Source organism: Ciconia boyciana, chromosome 1 (assembly GCF_034638445.1).
Source record: "Ciconia boyciana chromosome 1, ASM3463844v1, whole genome shotgun sequence".
In the NCBI taxonomy this organism is placed as follows: domain Eukaryota; kingdom Metazoa; phylum Chordata; class Aves; order Ciconiiformes; family Ciconiidae; genus Ciconia; species Ciconia boyciana.
Genome location: NC_132934.1, coordinates 56,440,778 through 56,459,488, shown reverse-complemented (window position 1 = coordinate 56,459,488; position 18,711 = coordinate 56,440,778). Strand labels below are relative to the sequence as shown.

The following is an 18,711-nucleotide window of genomic DNA, read 5'->3' as shown; positions in this document are numbered from 1 at the left end:
GAGATGTAAAAGTTCTGAGGAAAAAAAGATCACTGCATCTACGGTAAAGCTTGCTTTGTGACTTTTCATTTCTGCCAAAGGCTAGAGCCACAAGTCAGCTCCTGCCTGCTGAGTTTGTGCTGGGAAGATGCCGGCCTGTGGGACTCTGCTCTCCAGTCACCTTGTTTTGAAGATTAGCATACCCCCAAGCATCCAGTCCATTCTCCATTCCTGGCATTTCGTAATATAACCGTTCTCCCTGTGGCTGTTGCTATGTTTCCTTGTTTCCTTCTTCCTCTGCTCTGTTCTAGGAGCAGCTGCGCCGTGCTGTGAGCAGACTGCCTCTTACCAGGGTGACCTTATTTGTGTGTGTGTGTTTGCAGAATTCCTATTTGAGTGTCTCTCGTGCAACAGTGAAATTCTCATCTGGTCAGTGTATTGCTGCCTGCTTCTCCTAACTGAAGAACACCTTTTCTTCTCGAAGTGTCACACAGTCTATGGTGAGTCATCAACCTTTCTGACAGAGTGACTGCAGTAATACTGTGGGCATTTGTTGTGCCTCTGGCTGAATTTCAACACTTTACACACAATCACAATTCCCAGTCAGGATGGATAAAGGACTGGAAATGAGTACCTATCAGACATGTTTGTGATGTCCAACATAGCTTGGATTTACAGTGTCACTGTCCTAATGAGTTCCTGATGAGCATGCATTTGTTATAATAACCAGTTATCATGACTGACGCTACCTAAGTTACTATTAGGTGTTTCTGTGGACATGCCAAGAGTGGATTTAGGAAGAAATGCTAAAATCCTTCCGTTCTTCTGGACTTACCTCCAGCAGTGGAGGTTGGGGCCTATTATCAGGGAGCTGAGTGAACACTCAGCAGTTTTGGGCAGTTGTTTTTGTCAGTGGCTCAGAAGAATAATTGTTAAAATCTTCCTTCCTTTTAAAAATTAATTTTGCTTCTGTCCTGCAATTTGGGGTGTTAAAAGCTCTCTCTGTGACTTCTCTTGAACACGTGCAGGCATTGAATCTCTGGTGAGGAGTCTCCAAGATGTCCTGCAGCTGAACAATGTGGAGTTGCACAAACAAGGGCTCCTGCTCTTCACTGAAATACTGAAACGGTAAGGGAGTACCCCCTTCAAGCTTGCACAGGCAGAGTTTGGTGCCCCAAAATGGAGGCTGTGGTGCTTTTGCTTTTTAAGGTTTTTTGTCCGAGACCAAACATATACACCCCCAGAGCCTTTGTGTTTGAAAGACATTGCTAAACAAATGCATCTTCTTTATTCTTGTGAAGAAGGGCCTGATGGTTGTTTCCGAACCTCCCAGCTTGTCCTCTTTGCGCATACATCCACCAGTATATCTGCCTCTTCCTGCTTCCTTGTCAATCTGGGAGGTGAAATCTCTTTTCAGCTGTAGATAGAGCAGGAAGGAGGGCTGGGAAGGTCCAGGCGTATGTGAACAGGCCAGCTCCTGCTAAGTGCACCTGTGTGACAAAACAGAGCATGCAAATTCCATGGCTTCTAGTCTTGTATCATCATCTGAGCTAAATTCGAACAGCAAAAACAAATTCTAGGCTGAAATATTAATGTCTTCTGTCACTTTTTTCCCTCTTGTTTTCTGCTAAGGAATAACATAACCTGGCTTGTTTTTCTTCTGTGCTTCCTGTTCTTGCCTCTATGATCTTGTTCCTGTCCTGTCATGCTAGTGACAGAGTCTTGTTTTTGCCACTTAGTTCCCTCAAGAGAGCCCTTGAGCTGAATTTTGGAAATGTCATAGTCAATTTTGTAGCAAATGGCAGGGTAAAAAGGAGAAGAAAAAGCAACAGTGCTAGAACAGTGTGATGATGCCAGTGTGGGATCTGTCAAAAAGAGAAACCAGGATGTGGGAAACACTAATTACAGCATTTATGCTTGTAAAACAAAGAGAACGCTCTGTGCAATTACTCTCATTTTCTAGCATACCCATTCTGTTTCTCTGAGCCTTGCCTTAGAAATGATGTTTTATTTAAAACTATCTTGTAGTGGGGAAAGGGGTCTCATCCTGGAACCTCTCTTCTTGGTTTTTCCTTGCAGCTGGATTCTCTTGTGTAAGCGAGCCCCATGCTCTGGTGTTGTCCAAGCAGGACATACTACTCCCCTTGGCAGTATGTCAGGAATGGTGGGTAGCTCTCCCTGGCGTGTCCCTTGTCTCTCCCAGCACAACCAGAGTGGCAGACACAGTTTGGGGCCCAAAGACGAGAGGCTGCAGGAAGCTGCGAGAGTGCTGTCCGTCACACTTTTCTCCCAGGCCCTGAAGACATCATAGTGTACCATATTGCAAGTGGGTTTGTGCCTCTTGAATGAGTCAGCAATACTCCTCCATCCCTTCCTCCCTGCATGAGTCAGTGAAGACTTTTTTTTTTCCCTGATGTGTTTTATTTCAGAAGGTCAGTGATTAAAGAAAGGCAATACAGAGGATTAATAGAATTACAGTATAAGTAGAAACAATTTGGAAGTTCAGCACATCGCTTATGGCTTGGGCCAGAGGCTGCTCCTGGTGCCTGAGTTCCACAAGGCCTTTTCCTTGCCTTGCCCACCTCACAGCTTTTTCTCACAGCAGAACATGAGGTGACTGCCAAGCTGGGTTTCATCCCACTGAGTGACTAAAAAGAGTGGTTCTGCCTTTGTTCACTTTTTGTCCTGTAGCTGGGCTACTGGTGTAATTCTGCTGAAGTTCACTTTCCTGTTCCATTTGTGCATGGGAGCATGTGCTCCTGGCTTACTTTAGTCAGGCACATCTGTGAAAACTGAATAACAGGGAATACTTTTGGCTCCCAAGTCTGGCTCCTGTCGTGCTGTGCTGCTTTTCTTGCTTCACTTCGGAGAGGCCCTCTGGCAGGGTGTTAGTGCCTCTTGTCCGCATGTAACTGCCTGTCTTCTCCCTGCCTTCCCAACTACCTGACTTGCCAGGAGCCAAATGAGCACAGTCTGCCATTTATACAGCTCTGTCCAATAATGGGATTAATGGCTTGTCATCCCTCCATGCTCTCATGCTGAATGCTCAAAGGTGTTGAGCCACAAGGTGATCAGATGACCAAAATGCTCACTATCAAGAAGAATTGTCAGAACAGTTGGATTGTGTTTATTTTCCTGATTACTTTTCAAATTCATGAAAGTCCCTGCCCTTCTGGCAGCATCTGGCATTGGAAGTGCTATAGGACTGTGAGAGAAGCTATTCTCATGGTATCGTCCTTGTTCTAGGATGGTTGTGTTTGCTTGTTTACTCAGAAATATGAGTTGCCAGATGAACCCGCAAATGCCAGAGCAGATGGCCTCAGCATAGAGTCCTAGGGAGAGAGATGGTGGTGTTTTGCAAAGCCTGTTTTTCCTGTGCTTTTCATGTCAGTGTTTGCTGGTGCAGTCACACAGTTATCCAGGCTGTGGGTTTTTTTCATCGTAGTAGGGCTCCAGACCTGCTGAAGTTCACTCTTTGTAGCAAACCCCCCACCTGCTGAAGTTTGAGACTACATCCTTGAGAGCAGCTGGCTCTGAATACTGAAAAACATGTCTGGAACCACACGGCTCAGCTGTCCATTTGGTGAAATGAGGAGAGGGCACTACAGTTACTTAAGTCTGACAATATTCTCCTTGTTTACTTCATTTCCTCTTCTCAGGCAACCAGTGGAAATCAAATTATTCACAAACCGCGGTGTATGTATAGAAGCCATTGATGTTCTGATGGAGACAGTGAACTGCCCAGTGCTGGAGGTGGTAGTGGAGGCTGTAAGAGCTGTGGCAGCTTTCCTGAGGTAGGCAGGAAAGTCTTTGCAGGCTTTTCTTTAGATACATCTGTTGATACCATGTTGGTCTCTGCAGCTCCCCAGTGGCTGTGTGGGTGAGCATGCTCTGCAGTGGGACTTCTGGCTGAGACAGGCGTGGGTACAGCAGAGCTAGCTTCCCACCCACCTCAAAAGGCTGCCAGGGCAATGAAGCTGTGGTAGGCAGCAAGTCGCTGCAGCAAGGACCCCGCATCCCAGGCAGGTTTGTACTGCAGCTGCTGTGGCTTTGTCACTCTGTGCCCCATCCAGATAGATAACAGCTAGCATAAGACTCTGCACAGTCACATGCTTCCAGACTGTAGTGGGAGCAGACAGTGAATGCAGTGAGGGTGTGTTTGGGCTCACATCTGGATGAAGGCACTGTTCAGATACGGTGACCTTAGTATGCTGCACTAGAGAGAAGTGGCAATGGCATATTGCTGTCAGAAGAGCAGTTATTTCTGCTGGTGTTGCCTTCCCAGGTGGAATGTCCCCAGCAGGGAATGTGCATGCTGTCTTTCTCTCCGCTTGTTCAGGAAGGACCATCTGAGCTCCCCTCCAGTCCCATATGAAGAGCTACAGAAGCTGCTGGAGGCAGTGCTGAAGCGATGTGCTGACCTTTCCCCACCACAGAGTAGCAAGAGGCATGCAGTAAGTCAAAAGTTGTTGTTGCTTGTTGGTAGGACCAAGCAGGACAGGGATCATCCCTGATCCTCCTAGCACACTATGTAGATGTTGTATATATGTTCCGTCCCCTTACCCTGTGGCTGTTGGGTTCTCTAGTGTTTCTTTTGATCCTCATGCCTTGAGATGGTACCAATCTTTGTCTTTGAAGCAGCTGAAGATGGATGCTCGTGAATGTTGTCTTTCTAAATTCATGAAGATTTGTGGGGCACCACTTGAGCGTGCTGCTCTCTTTATGTGTCCAGTACTCCAAGGTCATTTGAACTTCCCTTCTTCAGGCCCCCACCTTGTAGGCTGTGTTGGTCAATCTATTTTTTTGGCAATGAACATCTCTTGCTGTGCCTTCAGACCAAGAGGGTCATCATACATGCACTGTGATGCCTCAGCAAGGGAGCTGGTAGCCACTCTTTGAACTGCAAATCCTTTCCTATTCCTGGAATATGTAGTTAGTGTGATGTGCTTCTGGGACCTATGCACTTCTGAGGAGAGCCTCCATTACAAGTGGCTAGTGAAAAGACACAGGCTGAGCCTTCTTGCTCTAGGGTTAGAGCCATGTAGGTTTAGATCGCATGTCTGTAGTGGCAAGAGCATCTTGCTGGAGTAGCAGAGCTCCAAATGCCTGCTGAACTGTCTTTAAGCCCAAGTTCTGTGGTACTAGATGTCTGTCTTCTTTGCCTGGAGGAGGCAGAACTGCTTTCTGCTGCACAGGCAGATGTTGGTCAGTCTGTTTGCACCCACACAGAGTGTGGTGTCCCATTCAGAATAAGGAGCTTCACAGGAAGGAAATTAGGCAGATCAGAAGGACATCCAGGCTGTCTTTAATGGGAGAAAAGGGAAAGTGATTGTACCTGTACTAAGGTATCTCAGCCATCAAATGCAGAAGGAGAAGGAGTTCTGAACTGCCAGGCCATGCCCTCCTCTGGTAGTATTTGGAGAAGACCACCACAACAGGGTAAGGCTTAAAGGCAGATTTTGAGTTCCAAGTGGTTCCCAGTTTTGGCAAATGATTAACTCTGACGCTGCAGTTGGCTTCTGGCTGAACTCAGTAGGATGCTGTGTGGGAACAAGAGCTAGTACATGGATAGTTGCTTACAAATCTGAGCCAAAGTAGAGAACTTCTAAGAGTTCAGTGCTGAGCAGGGAGAGGAACTGTTCAGCATTGTCTGAAGAGTAATTGGAAGAAACAAAATTTTTTAAAAATACCAAGTTTTCCCAAAGGGTTTGAAGCTCCATTAGCTGAGCTGTTTAAAACTCAGATTAGACCAAACCATGGCAATACAGACTGTAAAGACAGGGCAGTGTAGAACTAGTATCTCTGTAACTCTGTCCTCCCTAGGAAGGGCACGGAAGCTTTCTAACTCTGCCCTCCCTGGAAAAAGCACAATAGAAAAAAAAGTTATGTGAAATAAGTGAGTGAATGGAAATCTGTTGTTCTTCCTGCTGCTGGTATCAGAGAAGAAACCTATTTTTTCCAACAGTGGACATAAGATTTTTAGACTTCTCTCCTTTAACAGGGTGATCTCCTCTTCTCAGTGTCTCAGAGTCACCCAGCAAGCAGAAATCTCAGCAGAGTTCCTCAGAGACAGGGACAGTTCTTGCTCAACACCCTGGAAAGTTTCAGAAATGCTTGCAGGTGAGGACAAGTCAAGGAGCTGGGTGGGTGTTGTGTGTGTCCATGTCCGTCTGTCCTTGTAACGGAGTTCCTCTACCCAACCCCACCAATGAAATATCACAGGTGAGTTCAATGCGTGGCACTTGTCAGTGAAACAAAAGAAGGAGGGATATGGAGTGATAGTGAAAATTTGTGACACCTGTATGTGTCTCCCAAGAAATTTGCCTGGGACATATAAGTTTATTTCATGTCTTTGGCCTTTGAGGAACTGCTTGAAAGTTAGCCAAAACTGATGATGATGTAAGAATGGTTGGAAGGTATGTGTGAAACCATATTCCTGTGCCGTGGGGTATGTGGTCTCACTGCTGGAGGGAATTAACCATTTAACAAATGTGTGTCTGCTCCAGATGCTGGCCTTGGATTTGCTCATGTCTGTGACCTGTTACTCAAGTGGGTTTATAGGCACCAACTTTTCCTGTTTTTCTGGATGAGAGCTATCTCTCACTCTTAGCTGCACAGCAGGCAGTGGTGTGTGAAACCAGATCTGTTGTTAGGGAAGTCTGGCCAACTTAGTTATTTTGCCTTTCATCACTTGCATTTGGTTTGGCTGAGATCATTCAGTCAGAAGCAGGTGTCCCTGTCTGCACTGACCCAGTGTCTTGGGGTGGTGTTACAGGGCACTCGGGTTCTGTCATGGTTTTTAGAGCAGCTGAATGGTCCCCTGGCTGATTGTCATGAGGTTTGCTGTATTGTGCTCCAGGCACTCTGGCCTGGCTGGGAACCTCTAGTCTTGCCACACTAGGGCTTCCCACACCAGATACTTTCTTCACAGAAGTTAAGTCTTCCTTTCCCAACTTGTACTGTTGTGCAACATTGCTGACTTCTAATAGCTTTTAATAGCTTCACTCAAGAGCTATCACTCAAGCTCTCTGTGATTGCCAGGTTCCTGTGTTTCCAACCCATCAAGTGTTTGTGGGGTCCTTAATGGTGAAAGTTGTGATGGAAATGCAGTATTTCCCAACTTCCTTTGCAGAGTGAGGAGGATTCCTCTCTCCTCTGGTATCCGCTGTGTGTTTGTAGGTTAGCAGTGGAATTCCAGAGTGACCCCATGGCCCAGGAGAATGCTTTCACTGCCCCTAACTCTGAGAGCAAGGACACGCTGAGCAACTTCTCTGAGTTCCTGTTGAGGATTTGTGACAGTCTCTGCATCCCCATGGTCATGGTAGGGTTTCTTTTGAACTTGGTCTATTCCTTGGGTACCTGGAAAGGTACCAAGAGTGGGTTGCACAAGTTTTTTTTTGGGAAGAGAGCATGTAGAGTAAACCAAGAACAGGTGTGGCATTTGCCAACTCTCCAGAGCCAAATGTGGCATTATACAGTTCATGCAAAATGGGAGTGTACCATCTCAGGGGGTGGAGAAATTAATAAAGCTTCCATGTAGATGGCAGTGTGTTTCTTCAGACTGTGCAATCCCCATAGCCTACCTGCCATGTTATCTAATCCATGGCAGCTCTGGATGTTGCAGAAAATGAAGAGTGCCTGAACTGTTGTTTCCCCTTCTGCCACTTTTTCAAAACTTGCCTGTGTCCCGGAAAGCAGCGGTATTTTGCATCTGCAACTTCGTTTTCACACTTCTTTCCAGAAGGTATTGAGGAGGCTGCCCAGTCTACAAGGCAAGGGCAGTACTAAGCATTGTGCCTCAGTAAGGCCAGGGACATGGTTTAAAAATCAGCCATGGAGAGTCATGTGTGCTTTAGTGCTCCATACAGACCTGTCACTAAGACACTTTGAGCAGAATTGTCAAAACAATGGGACTCTGGTTGTGGTTCTAAATGTTGGCTAAATTTTGCTTGTGCTTTGCCACAGGTTCAGGTGTATGGATTCTTGCAGTTGTTGGGGGCTTGGAGATGTTTCGTTTTGTATGTTTTTAACCAGTCTCTTGGTAGGCAGCTGCAGTGGCATTGCTGTTCTCGTCCCTGAAGGGAGGGTGCAGTGCATATCCAGTTTGGCAAAGCTGGAGTCAGCGTGCTGTTTCTTGCTCATTGAACTTGGGTAAAAATTAATGGACTGTGAGAAAATTGTCCAGTGACCTTCTACAAGAGTGAGTTGAGTCGTTCTGTTCTAAACAGTTTAGGGCTGGACTCTGTAGAGAGCTTAAATGCCTGTGTTTGCCACTACTCAATAAAATGCTGAAGCACAGATGTTAAGTGTTACTGAAGTCAGCTGCACTTAAGCGTATGTCTTATGTTGTATGCCATGCTGGAGAATTAGCCATCTGACCTGTGAGACCAATTACTTCCAGGGCAATATGGGCAGTAACGTCAGTTGCTGTGCATTAAGGCCTAACTGGTTGTGAGCTGGAATCACTAAGACGTTTCTTGTTTGATGTAATGTCTTGCAGAGTTAGCAGCACAGCTCGTAATGTTGGCAGAGGGGAGAGTTAGTTGCTTTCAAAGTGCTCTGTAAGCCTGTGTACTTGCTGCCAGGCATTTTGGTAGAACTGTTACTCCATTTGTTTGGGTTTAGAAATCTAACTTTCTGGGCGGGCAGGAGGCTTGAAGAAAGCTGCTGCTTTCAGTGTTTATTGTGTATCACACACCTGATCTTTTCTTCTTTCCACAGAACTACCTGGAAAGGGCTGTCAGCCCATCAGTGATGGAGGTTTTCATCTCAACACTTAATACCCTCTTTACAGTGGTGCCAAACATGCGGAATAAGTTCTCCAAAAAGCTGGGTATGGGGTAGTGTGGGATCATGTTCTCTGTGCTCTTAACTGATGGAACTTGCTGCTACTGCATATTACTGAGGCAATGAGCTTAACGAGACTTTATGTGGAGGATTATATTACATGTTTATATGAGTAAGAATAGAGTGTGCAGTCATGTTCAGCAGGATGAAAAAGTTACTTGGTCTAGCAATGATGATGGGACAGATTTTATTTTAGATAAGTAAGTTGTGTCAGCTTTACCCTTTCCTCTGGAATATTCAGAATTCGCTGTTCCTGTAGACAGGGATTATGCTGGAATTGTTGGTGGGATTTTACTATGTAGAAATCCTATCTACTCTTTGTATTCCTTACTCTTTGGACATCAGAGAGGTGATGTAGAGAATTCCTCTATTCTAAACATGTGAAGCTGGCAAATCTTCCCTTCTCCTCCTGAGAAAACAAATGAATCTCAGATACTCCCCTCCAAACCAAACTTGGAGTAGTTTGCTTTGGGAGAGAAGGCCTAAAAAATGTATTCTTACTGAGATGGCCTGCCCTGTTCACCAGGTTTGCGTGGAGATGTGTGGGGACGGTTATGGGACCTGCCTACTTTTCTCCCTTATTGTACACGTTCTGTGCTCCTTCGACGTTTTTGTCTTGCTTTCTGTCTAGCATCCTCCTCCTTCATCCGACTGACACTGGAGCTGAAGGCCAGATTTTGCTCTGTACAAAGGTATTGTGATGTGGGTATTGTGAGCAAGTAAAAAATTTCCAGATGGGAAAGCAGATCATGCCTTATCTAATGCACCTGATCAGGCAACATGGGAGGCTGAAAAGACTCAAGAGTTGGTTGTATCCTATTGCAAAATGTAAATGGTAACTGACAATGGAAAAGCTGGATGTGGGAGAAGGGAGAAGCAGTCGGATAGGGGGCGGGTAGATTTACACAGCGTTGTGAGAATTCTGTGCTCCTTTGTGAGCTGTGCAGATAGAGATAAAGCCTCCTGACTTTGGAGTAGTCAAATCAGTGGGTGTTTTGAAGAGAAGTAACAGTAGCATCAGTTCCATCTGAGCTCTGGCTTCCTAGGCACATATTACCACTATCTTGGTTCCCCATGGTGTGATAGTGTGTAAGAAATGGGAGGGAGGAGGAAGATTTCAACAGCAGACATTGCAAAGGGTCTTCTGTAGCAGAGGCTATGATTTCTAGGTTGAGGAGCACTTGGGGAGACTCTTTGTGGGTCTGCAGAGATGTTTTACCTCCTCTTTCCTGTGACTACATCTCATTAAAAGAGCAAACAAAACACACAGCACCCCTAGTCCAGGTTACCACTGTGGAACTTGGAGTGGGGATGTTTATGCCTGTGAATGGTGTGTGGAGGGAGTGATCTAGGCCTCTCAATACAGTAGTGTGGGGCACCAAGGATGGTGTGTTACAGTGCAAAGGTGTTTGGTTATGTCCTATTCTGCAAGGAAATCATTGGAGAGAGAGAAATACCTGGAAATAGAGCTGTTCTCACACTTTTAGTTAACGTTTTGGCATTCTTCATTGTTCATCCCTGGAAACACCATTGCTACAAAATCTCCTTACTGGTGTTTGCCAGTGGAATCAGGTATCGGGAGCCACCCTCAAAAACCTCCCATTCTCTGGAGTGTTAGGGGTCCTGCCCTTACAGGACTCCCTGTGTATGCCAGGTATGATGATTGTGAGAGTACCCCACTGTATTCATATTGTCCCAAGGTATGTGAACATGTTCTCTGTCGTCACTGTGCTTACCCGCCACATCTGTGAGCTGACTCTCCTTTGGGAACTCCTCATTTTCCTGGAAGCCCAGGTTGGGTCCTGGAGTCTTGTTGTGATGGGGCAGGTGCTGCTTGTATGTGATCATTCGGTAAACTGAGGTTCTGGCAGACAGCATGTGATATTAGCAGTATGAAGAGGATGATTCTAGCCTTCTTCACTGTATGTTTCTGCTCTTCTTCACAGTAATCCTGCCTTGAATCAGGCCTGTTCCAGCTTCCTCTGCAGCTTGTGCCTGAGCCTTTATTCTGCCACAGAGAAGAAGAGAACTTCTTCTCAGGAGGGCAAGTTTGGGGAAAGAGACAAATTGCTTCATTTAGTTTGAGGCCCTGCCACCCTCTATTTAGGCAATAGGTGCAAAAATTAAAAAAAAAAAAAAAAAAAAAGACAAAGGAGGAGGGAAGGGAGGACACACATGCGCTCTATCTAGAGATTTTTTTTCCCAGCTTTTTTTAAGCTGGTCCAGCAAGGAGATAACACTCAGAGAATGCCTTTTGAAGAGTTTGGAACCGTACCTGAAAGAACGTGTTTCATCTGCCTATGGTTTTGTTTACATGGTGACATTTATTAGCACAAGTGTGCATGGCTTAATTGGAACAATATTACCTGCCACATAGTTACCCATATCTGCAGTTTAAGGTCATTTTTTCCTCTGGCATACTCTATAAAGCTTTCCTGTCTATACTGTGACTTTCTATAATAGGTAAGTCCCAAATAAAAGAGATGAAAGTTTCCACATCACAAAAGCCACTTTTCCCACTGGCAGTGGTTGGTCACCATACAGGCAGCATCAGCAAAGAGCTGGGAACCTCTAACAGAAGTGTCTTTTCATCCTCAAAGCCAGCTTTATTAAATCAGATCTCACACCCGTATTCATGCTAAATCATAGAGGTGTGCTTGCCATATGCAGGCTGTGGGGTAGTAGGTTGGCTTTGATATATCTTACATCAGGAGCTTCCCTAATTTAATGTGCTTGAGTTAGGGCAGGCAGATGCTTCCATCCCCCTGTTCCACTCTGCTTTGTCATAGACATTCCTCATCACTGCCTGCCTGCTCATATTAGTTTTATTTCTAGAGCAAGAGATGTCTGAGCTCCTGCAGAAGGGTCTACCTCAATTAAACTACACCGTTGCTGAAAGCCTTCTCCTCCTGGCTGAAACCCCTGAGCCTTTCTCTTTGGATCAGTCTCTTTGCAGCCACCAACACTGCTTCATACTACTCTTATACTTTGCCTACACCCTTGGGGACAGGTGAGCCAAGAGAAACAAGGCAAGTGGTTTTGTGGCCATTACATACCATGTATTGGTGAGTAAGGCATGTCTGATGTTATTGTTTCCACTCCAATCTCCTTGAATGCAGGTTTGTCCCAGAAGCAGAATTATTTTTAGCCATAAGAAATTTCCTCCTATCAGCACAGGACCATGGAGACTGTCCCCCTCCATACATACTCAGAGCTGCACTCTACCTCCTTGCTGTCTGTCAGGACAAAGGCAAAGCCCTGGACTTGGTAAAAGAAGATGTCTTTCCTACCTCTTGGACCCTTTTTGTTGAAACTAAGGTTTCTCCCCACTCCTATCAACCCTTGTGCAGAAAGTATTTTGACATAGGTGGTGAGCGGTGAATGAGTGAAGAGTGTGCAGTGCATCTACACTCTGGAAAGTTAACTGTGAAAAGCCACTAGGGAATATAGATTTGACTGAATAAACTTGTGCATGTGTGGGAAGTGTAAATGCGTTGGACAGGCTGTGAATTCACATACAGAATATAATAAATTTCATAGCTTCAGTCTCCTGAACACATCTACAGCCTCTGCAGCAGGCTTTCTAGTGTTCCCATATGGCTCTTTGCTGCTGCACAGCTTTGAGCACTGTATAAAGCCTACAAGTTTCTTAGCCTTTGTGATGCAAATGGGCTTCACAAAATGATGTTTAACTGATATATTTGATTGTCTACTTAAAAGGCAGTGTGACTGTTTCTCACGGTAAACTCTCATCACTTCAGCTTTTCGATATTCAGTATCTAGTGATTATTTTGTTCTCTCTCTCCCTCCCCCTTTCTCTCCCACACACTTACCAGAGGTCGTTGTGTACCATAAGGAGGATCCTGGATAATCTTCCAGATCTGAGCTTGGTCTACGTCCATTGTCCTCTCCTGCTGAAATTCTTCCTGCGCTACCCTGAACTTATGGGTAGATTTGGACACCAAGTCCTCCAACTCTGGTTTTCCTGGGGAGCCTGCAAGCAGGCTGAGACTGAAGAAGCTGGTTTTGGCATGTCTGAGCAGCTAAACAGTGCTAACCCGTTACTTCCCATTCTGAAGAGCAATTCCAGCATTTTGCTTATTTTACTGGTATGTGGCTTTCACAAGGACAGGCTGCTATCCTGGCCCTGATATGGGGAGCTTTTTGGTTCTTAAAGCTCTTAGTGCTGTTATGAGGCCAAGGATTCTGTTAGAAGGGCCCATGTGTATATACACAGACTTCCACCTCCCAGGGAAGCCCGATATGGAAAATGTGACTGTGTATGTGTGTTAGCTCTTTCTCTCATCCATCCACTGTGATAGAAAGGGGTCTTTTGAGAGTTGGCTAGGAAGGGATCGGAAAGGTGCTGCTGATGTATGCCATGAAAAACCCCATTCCTTTCTCTATCCAGATATACTGCTGAGTACTCCAGATTCTTCTGTGGCAGCCTTTCAAGAAGCTGTTTTGCTAATTTGGGAGCAATGGTTTACTACTGATAGATGAGAAGGGTATGAGGAACAAAGAACTTTGAAAAGGCAGCGTGCAGAGAACTGGTCTTAAGGGCACGGTTTTCTGTTTGCTTGGGGTTTTAATTTTGTTTGTTTTTAACTGGAGAGTCTTGTCAGAGATTTTTGCAGTACTCCTGAGTTTTCAGAACTGCAAATAGCACATTTTATTGCTCTTAAAAGATAAAATAAAAATCTTGGGACAGGGAAAAATAATCAGTGCAAGGGAGAAAGGGGTCTTGAAGTAGCAGGACTAGTGTGTTTGCCTTTAGCTGGTGTAATGAGCTCTGTTAATGGATGTAATCATGACAGAATCCAGGTCCTGATGGCTGCTCAGAGGCCTTCTCTCATTTCCACCTCTCCCACCTGCCCTGTCACCCCTCCCCATCAGTGGCCACTTGTCCCATGACTGTTCAGCCAGTCACATAGTAAATTCTTGCTAACATTTCCACACAAGAACGTGAGATTTGCCTGTAAGGGCGGAAGTTAAGAGCTGTGATGTTTCTTTTCCAGCCTGTTAGAGAAATTAAAACTATGTATCATTGAGAATAGAAGCCCATGTCAGCGAAGAGGCAAGGTTTGGTTCTAAGTGGGCACCCATCAGGCATTACAGATTGGCATGTATTTGTTCTGATCCAAGAGGCTATGAAGTAAATTTTAATATCCCGGGTTACTGAAATGAGTGACAGGAGGGCTCTTGCATAGGGCAGTTCTTTCACAGTTAGGTTGATATTGCAGAGTAGGTAGCAACATCCAGGCATTTGATACCATGGCACAGCATTAGTAAAAGTGATCAGGGTACTGTATCAGTACAAATTAAGGAGAAGTGTCCCATGAGACTTGCCTACGCTGTTACCTTTGGCAGTAGTTCTGGAACCTACCACTCCATAAACTAAAGCAGATGTATGCATCAGAGGTCTGTCAGTAAGGAAAAGAGAAACACTGGCTCCTTCCCTGAATGGTACAACATTCCTGCTTTCCCTTCCCTGTCTTGCCACGTGCTTTTGCAGAAATAAATTAATTTAGCGCTGTCCTGGTCTTTAAAGTGAGTTGTAATAAATCACAGGCTTTGACAATTCACCTTTCAGTTGGGGAAGAGCATAATCAATCTGAATTTAGATGGGCTAATAAAACAGTGCAATATCCTGGGATAAATATACTGTCAGATGTAAACAAAACTTATGAGGTGAATAACCTCAGCCTGAGAATGCACTAGTAAAATGGAAAGGCCTCTGCATGGTACAGTGAAACAAAAATGAATGTCCTTTCAAGGATGATTTATTTGCTTATCTGCTTTTAATAATTCTCTGGATTAGATAGACCAGATGGTTAGTGGCTTCATCTGACACCTTGAGCTCCTGAGTAGGAAGGAAAATGTTAACACAGTGATGCATTTACCAGGACCAGGAAGGCTGTGGCCCTTGGTTAGTACCATTTTGTTCTGTGTGTGTTCATCTGGGGGTAAATGTGGTCATGATCACACACTGTCCCACTTGTTTTTTCTATGCTCCAGATCTGAGCTGCTCTCTCAGAGAACGGAGATAGGCTGACTGATGTTAGATTACATTCCTGAATGTCTCATGGAGCAGATCTATGTCAGTGGAGCCAATTGTGCAGACAGCTCCCTGCTCCTTATTTCTGAAGGTCTCAGTTATGGGCAGGAATCAGGCTCAGAACTAGAGAGGTTTTTCTGGCACAGGCAGCCTGTTCTTACGTTAACTGCTTTCCCTGGGTATGGGGTCCCACAGACATTTCTTCTCCATCATTCCAGTCTGGATGCATGACTACTGTGTGATAGGGGAAGGCAGCTGGAAAAGGCAGTAGGCTGTCCTGGCAGGCTGTAGGCTTGGTTGCTGAGACCAGTTTTCTGTTTACCTCTTTCAGCTGTACCATTTGCAATGCAGTAGCCAGGACTACTGGGGGAGGAGAGGAAAGGTAGTGCTGACATAATACATGTTGAGACGATCATATTATGTCAGCGCTACCAGGCATTTTCTGCCTGATCTTTATGGAACTGCATCTGTACATGCTGTGCAGGTGAATTTAATGTTAAACACCTTAACAACAAAAGTATGACCAAATTAAGGCTATTGGCTGTGGGATTCAGCTCAGAGACTCCAGACAGAGCTCTGTAGTCAAGAAGCAGGCTCGTGGGCTGAATGCTGTGTACACGACTCTTCCATTTTCCGTGATTGAGTGATTGCTTGTCTGGTTTATGTACGTTTCATGCAGTTTAGCTGTTATGTTGCTACTGCAGATACAAGGCTGCCAGCCTTTTGAAAATGAGTAACTATGGACTGACTCATAAGCTTGATTTTAGGTAAGCATCTTTAATGTGCAACCTGATTTTTCAAAACAACAAGGAGAGCAGAAGTGCCAGAGGCTCTGTGCTGTTGGAAACAGGGCCCTGGCTTTAGGATCTCACTTGTCTAAAACCTTGACCTTAAATGTACGTTACCCCTACACTCGTGTGCTGGATGGGAGTTACATAGCCAAATGCATGCTTTAAACGGGATATTACTCAGAGGTGCCTATCAGATGAGAGTCCGTCTGCTTTATTCAGTTCTCTGTTTAATCAGGACATACTTAATCTGAGCGGTGCTTTATTAGGCTGTTTCCCAAGGCACCAGATTAGCATAATGGTATTAAATAGCAGTGACTTCTGCCTAATCAGGGCAGAAAGGTAATGTGTGTGCTTCTTCCCTCACAGGACCTGGTCTGCTCAAGCTCTGTGGAGGTGGCTTGGAAGGTGCTGATGACTCTAAGGACCTTCCTGGAAAGAAATGAGGATGTCCTTGTCTGTGACCTCCTCCGGAGTCAGTTCCTACAGATTCTGCAGCAGCTGCTGGTAGAGAGCAGCTCGGCCTCCTTACAAGGTGACTCCCCTCTGTGACTCGGTCTTGCTGTAAGATCAACTAGCAGGGTAGATGGCTGAAGGGATGCAGTCTGGGATAAAGTATTTTTGAACTGCTGATGTAGCTTCAGTACTTACCTGCATGAGGAAGTTTACGGACAGAACTGCGCTGATTTAGTTTCCTTCTCCGGAGATTCTTGTTTTGAAGTGAGAGAGTCTTTTTCTGATTTAGGTTGTTCTGGCTTCAAACTGTGATTGTTAAACCAAGGCAAGGTTTTCTTATGCTGTCGTAAGTGTTCAAGTGGAGAGCTGTACTGGTAAATCTCCCAGCTTGAACAGGGGCTCAACTGATGGCTGAAAGACATCCTCCTTTTTGCCTCTTCTCTGTGCAAAACAGCTTGATGTGCCTGAGTACACTCAGTTCCCAGGGCACAGGGACCAGGAGCAGAGATTGTTTGAATCATTCATGATATTGATCTCCAAGCAGGAACTGTGGTATCACCAGATCTCATAATTATATTAAATCTCTCAAAGATTTAGAAGGGTTGTGACTGGGGGAAATCCCTCTGTTTTCCTTACTAGCCCTGGCTGTGGAGTTAGGACTGTTGTTCCATCGTGAATGGTGCTGTGCAAAGCAGTCTGTGAGCTTGAACTGAAAAAGGGAGCAGTGCTAGGATGTCCCTGGCTCCCCTGGATAGGGGCCCAGCACAGGTTTTGCTTGTTCCCGAGGGGGCCGCTGACACTTGTAACAGCCTTGCTCTCTTTGGGGTGTTTTGCTGTGCAGCAGTTGGGATGAAAGCAGCAAGAGGGAAAGTGTTTTTGCCTTACCTCCAGCAAAGTCAGTAGGCTGGAGAAGAGGGGGGTTGAAAGCAGGAGCATGGTAGAGCATGAGGCTACAAGGTTATGGATAAAGAAGACAATGCTGGCATCTGCCAGATCTGATCTTGTTTGGAATTGTGCACATTTGGAGTTGTGGTGTCCCTCTGTCACTGATCTAGGGGTGCCAGGGTCTGTGGGGAGGTAGATTGTCCATTTCCTGTTGCGGGATTCAGACCTATTCCTCCAAACTGCTGGTGATGGAGACGGGACACTGGGCTAGAGGGACTTTTGCAAGATTAGAGCCCTTCTGCTGTGTCTAATATCCCCAGCTCCTCTTCATAATGCACCTTGAATTCGTTAGCTGAGTTACTGGCAGCCCCATCCAGAAAGTCAAACACCAGATGTACTCTGGAGACATGACTTTCTTGTCTTCCAGCACACAGGCAGCTCTCTGTGAGGTCTGGGGCAGATAAGTCCAGGGGATCTGCATCCTTGTTCAACCAGTAGTCTGCTCTTAGACAACAAGAAGGCCCAACAGTGGGTCTCCATCAAGAATATGTTAACATTAAAGACACCTGTAAACATTTCCTCTTCAAAACCAAAAACTCCCGAGACTCTGTGAAGACATCTTCTGGAGGTGATAGTTGCTTGCTGTAGGTATGGCTATATACAATGCAAAATCTTTACCTGTTTACAGTGCTGCAGAAGAGTGAATATACTAGGGAGGGAGTTGCCCTGGGGAGTTGGTGGTCTGAGCATCTCCATTCTTCTCACGTACAGACCTGCTGTGTGGGGCTCTCACCTCTACTGTCTCTGCTCTGCCCTGTGGGGTGGGATAGACAGCATTTTCCAGCCTCACAAGATGCTGTGCAGCCGAGCACTCTGAGGTTCTGGGCTGCGTCAAAGCATGGGCTGCCAGTGATGGTCAAGTAGATGGGAAGAGAGCAGTCTGCAAAGGGCTGGTGACTTCTAGCTTATTAGAGGTGTCAGTTTGGATGTGCAGTGACCATGCCCCTTACATGGTTCACTAAGGGTGTAAAAGACCCTAGCCTCCTTCTCCCCCCTCTTTTCTAGTTGTTCCTAGAATGGTGTTGGCAGGACCCAGCGTGTAACTCAGGCCAACCCACAGTGGCAGAAAGGGGGCCTGATCCAGAGGGGACTGTAGAGATGAGAATTAAGTTGGGAGCATGTGTGTCTCTGAAAAGGGGGAATACTTCCTCCTCTAACCCACCCTCATTCCTGAGCCGGAAAATTAACAATTCTTGCCACGCTTTAAGGTACAACAGTTTAAAGTTCACTGACAAGCTAAGCTGTCTGCATCCTTCTTAGCTAACAGGAACCTGCCCATTTTGCTGAGCCTCCTTTTCCTGGTGCAGCTGCGGAGCAAGGGTGTGAGGGAGCTGGACAGCACAGACTTCAGGCTGCTTCACCAGGGTGAGTTGGTACCTCCATCTTCTCCCAGGGGACTTTGATCTGTGTTTGTTAATTGTTCCTTAAGATGATTAGGGGCTGGCTCTTTGTCCTTTGAGGAAAAGGCGTATCTTGCATTACAGTTATGGTTGCTTTGAGATACTTCCATAGCCAGAGCATTGTAAAGAGCCCTAATTACCAGTTCAGTCAAAAAACCCCAGGTTCTCTGCCTCTTGCTTTTACAATATGTTTGTGGTCTGAAACCTCACAAGGTGGCCAAAGTATTCTCCTGGCTGT

The 18,711-nt window shown here is 45.6% G+C and overlaps 1 protein-coding gene across 6 annotated transcripts in view; it reads left to right on the top strand.

Moving 5' to 3' along the window:
• The window catches only part of MEI1 (meiotic double-stranded break formation protein 1), a 39,936-nt gene that overhangs the window by 9,376 nt on the left and 11,849 nt on the right, over nucleotides 1–18,711 (top strand). For all 6 annotated transcript variants that reach the window (XM_072868003.1, XM_072868022.1, XM_072868033.1 and 3 more), the window contains 14 exons: nucleotides 363–479; nucleotides 1,008–1,107; nucleotides 3,639–3,773; nucleotides 4,319–4,433; nucleotides 5,981–6,099; nucleotides 7,159–7,300; nucleotides 8,701–8,812; nucleotides 9,458–9,518; nucleotides 10,773–10,870; nucleotides 11,662–11,836; nucleotides 11,946–12,093; nucleotides 12,663–12,935; nucleotides 16,042–16,207; nucleotides 18,334–18,438. In XM_072868003.1, the coding sequence (XP_072724104.1) occupies nucleotides 363–479; nucleotides 1,008–1,107; nucleotides 3,639–3,773; nucleotides 4,319–4,433; nucleotides 5,981–6,099; nucleotides 7,159–7,300; nucleotides 8,701–8,812; nucleotides 9,458–9,518; nucleotides 10,773–10,870; nucleotides 11,662–11,836; nucleotides 11,946–12,093; nucleotides 12,663–12,935; nucleotides 16,042–16,207; nucleotides 18,334–18,438 (1,866 nt within the window). The remainder of the gene's footprint in view (nucleotides 1–362; nucleotides 480–1,007; nucleotides 1,108–3,638; nucleotides 3,774–4,318; nucleotides 4,434–5,980; nucleotides 6,100–7,158; nucleotides 7,301–8,700; nucleotides 8,813–9,457; nucleotides 9,519–10,772; nucleotides 10,871–11,661; nucleotides 11,837–11,945; nucleotides 12,094–12,662; nucleotides 12,936–16,041; nucleotides 16,208–18,333; nucleotides 18,439–18,711) is intronic.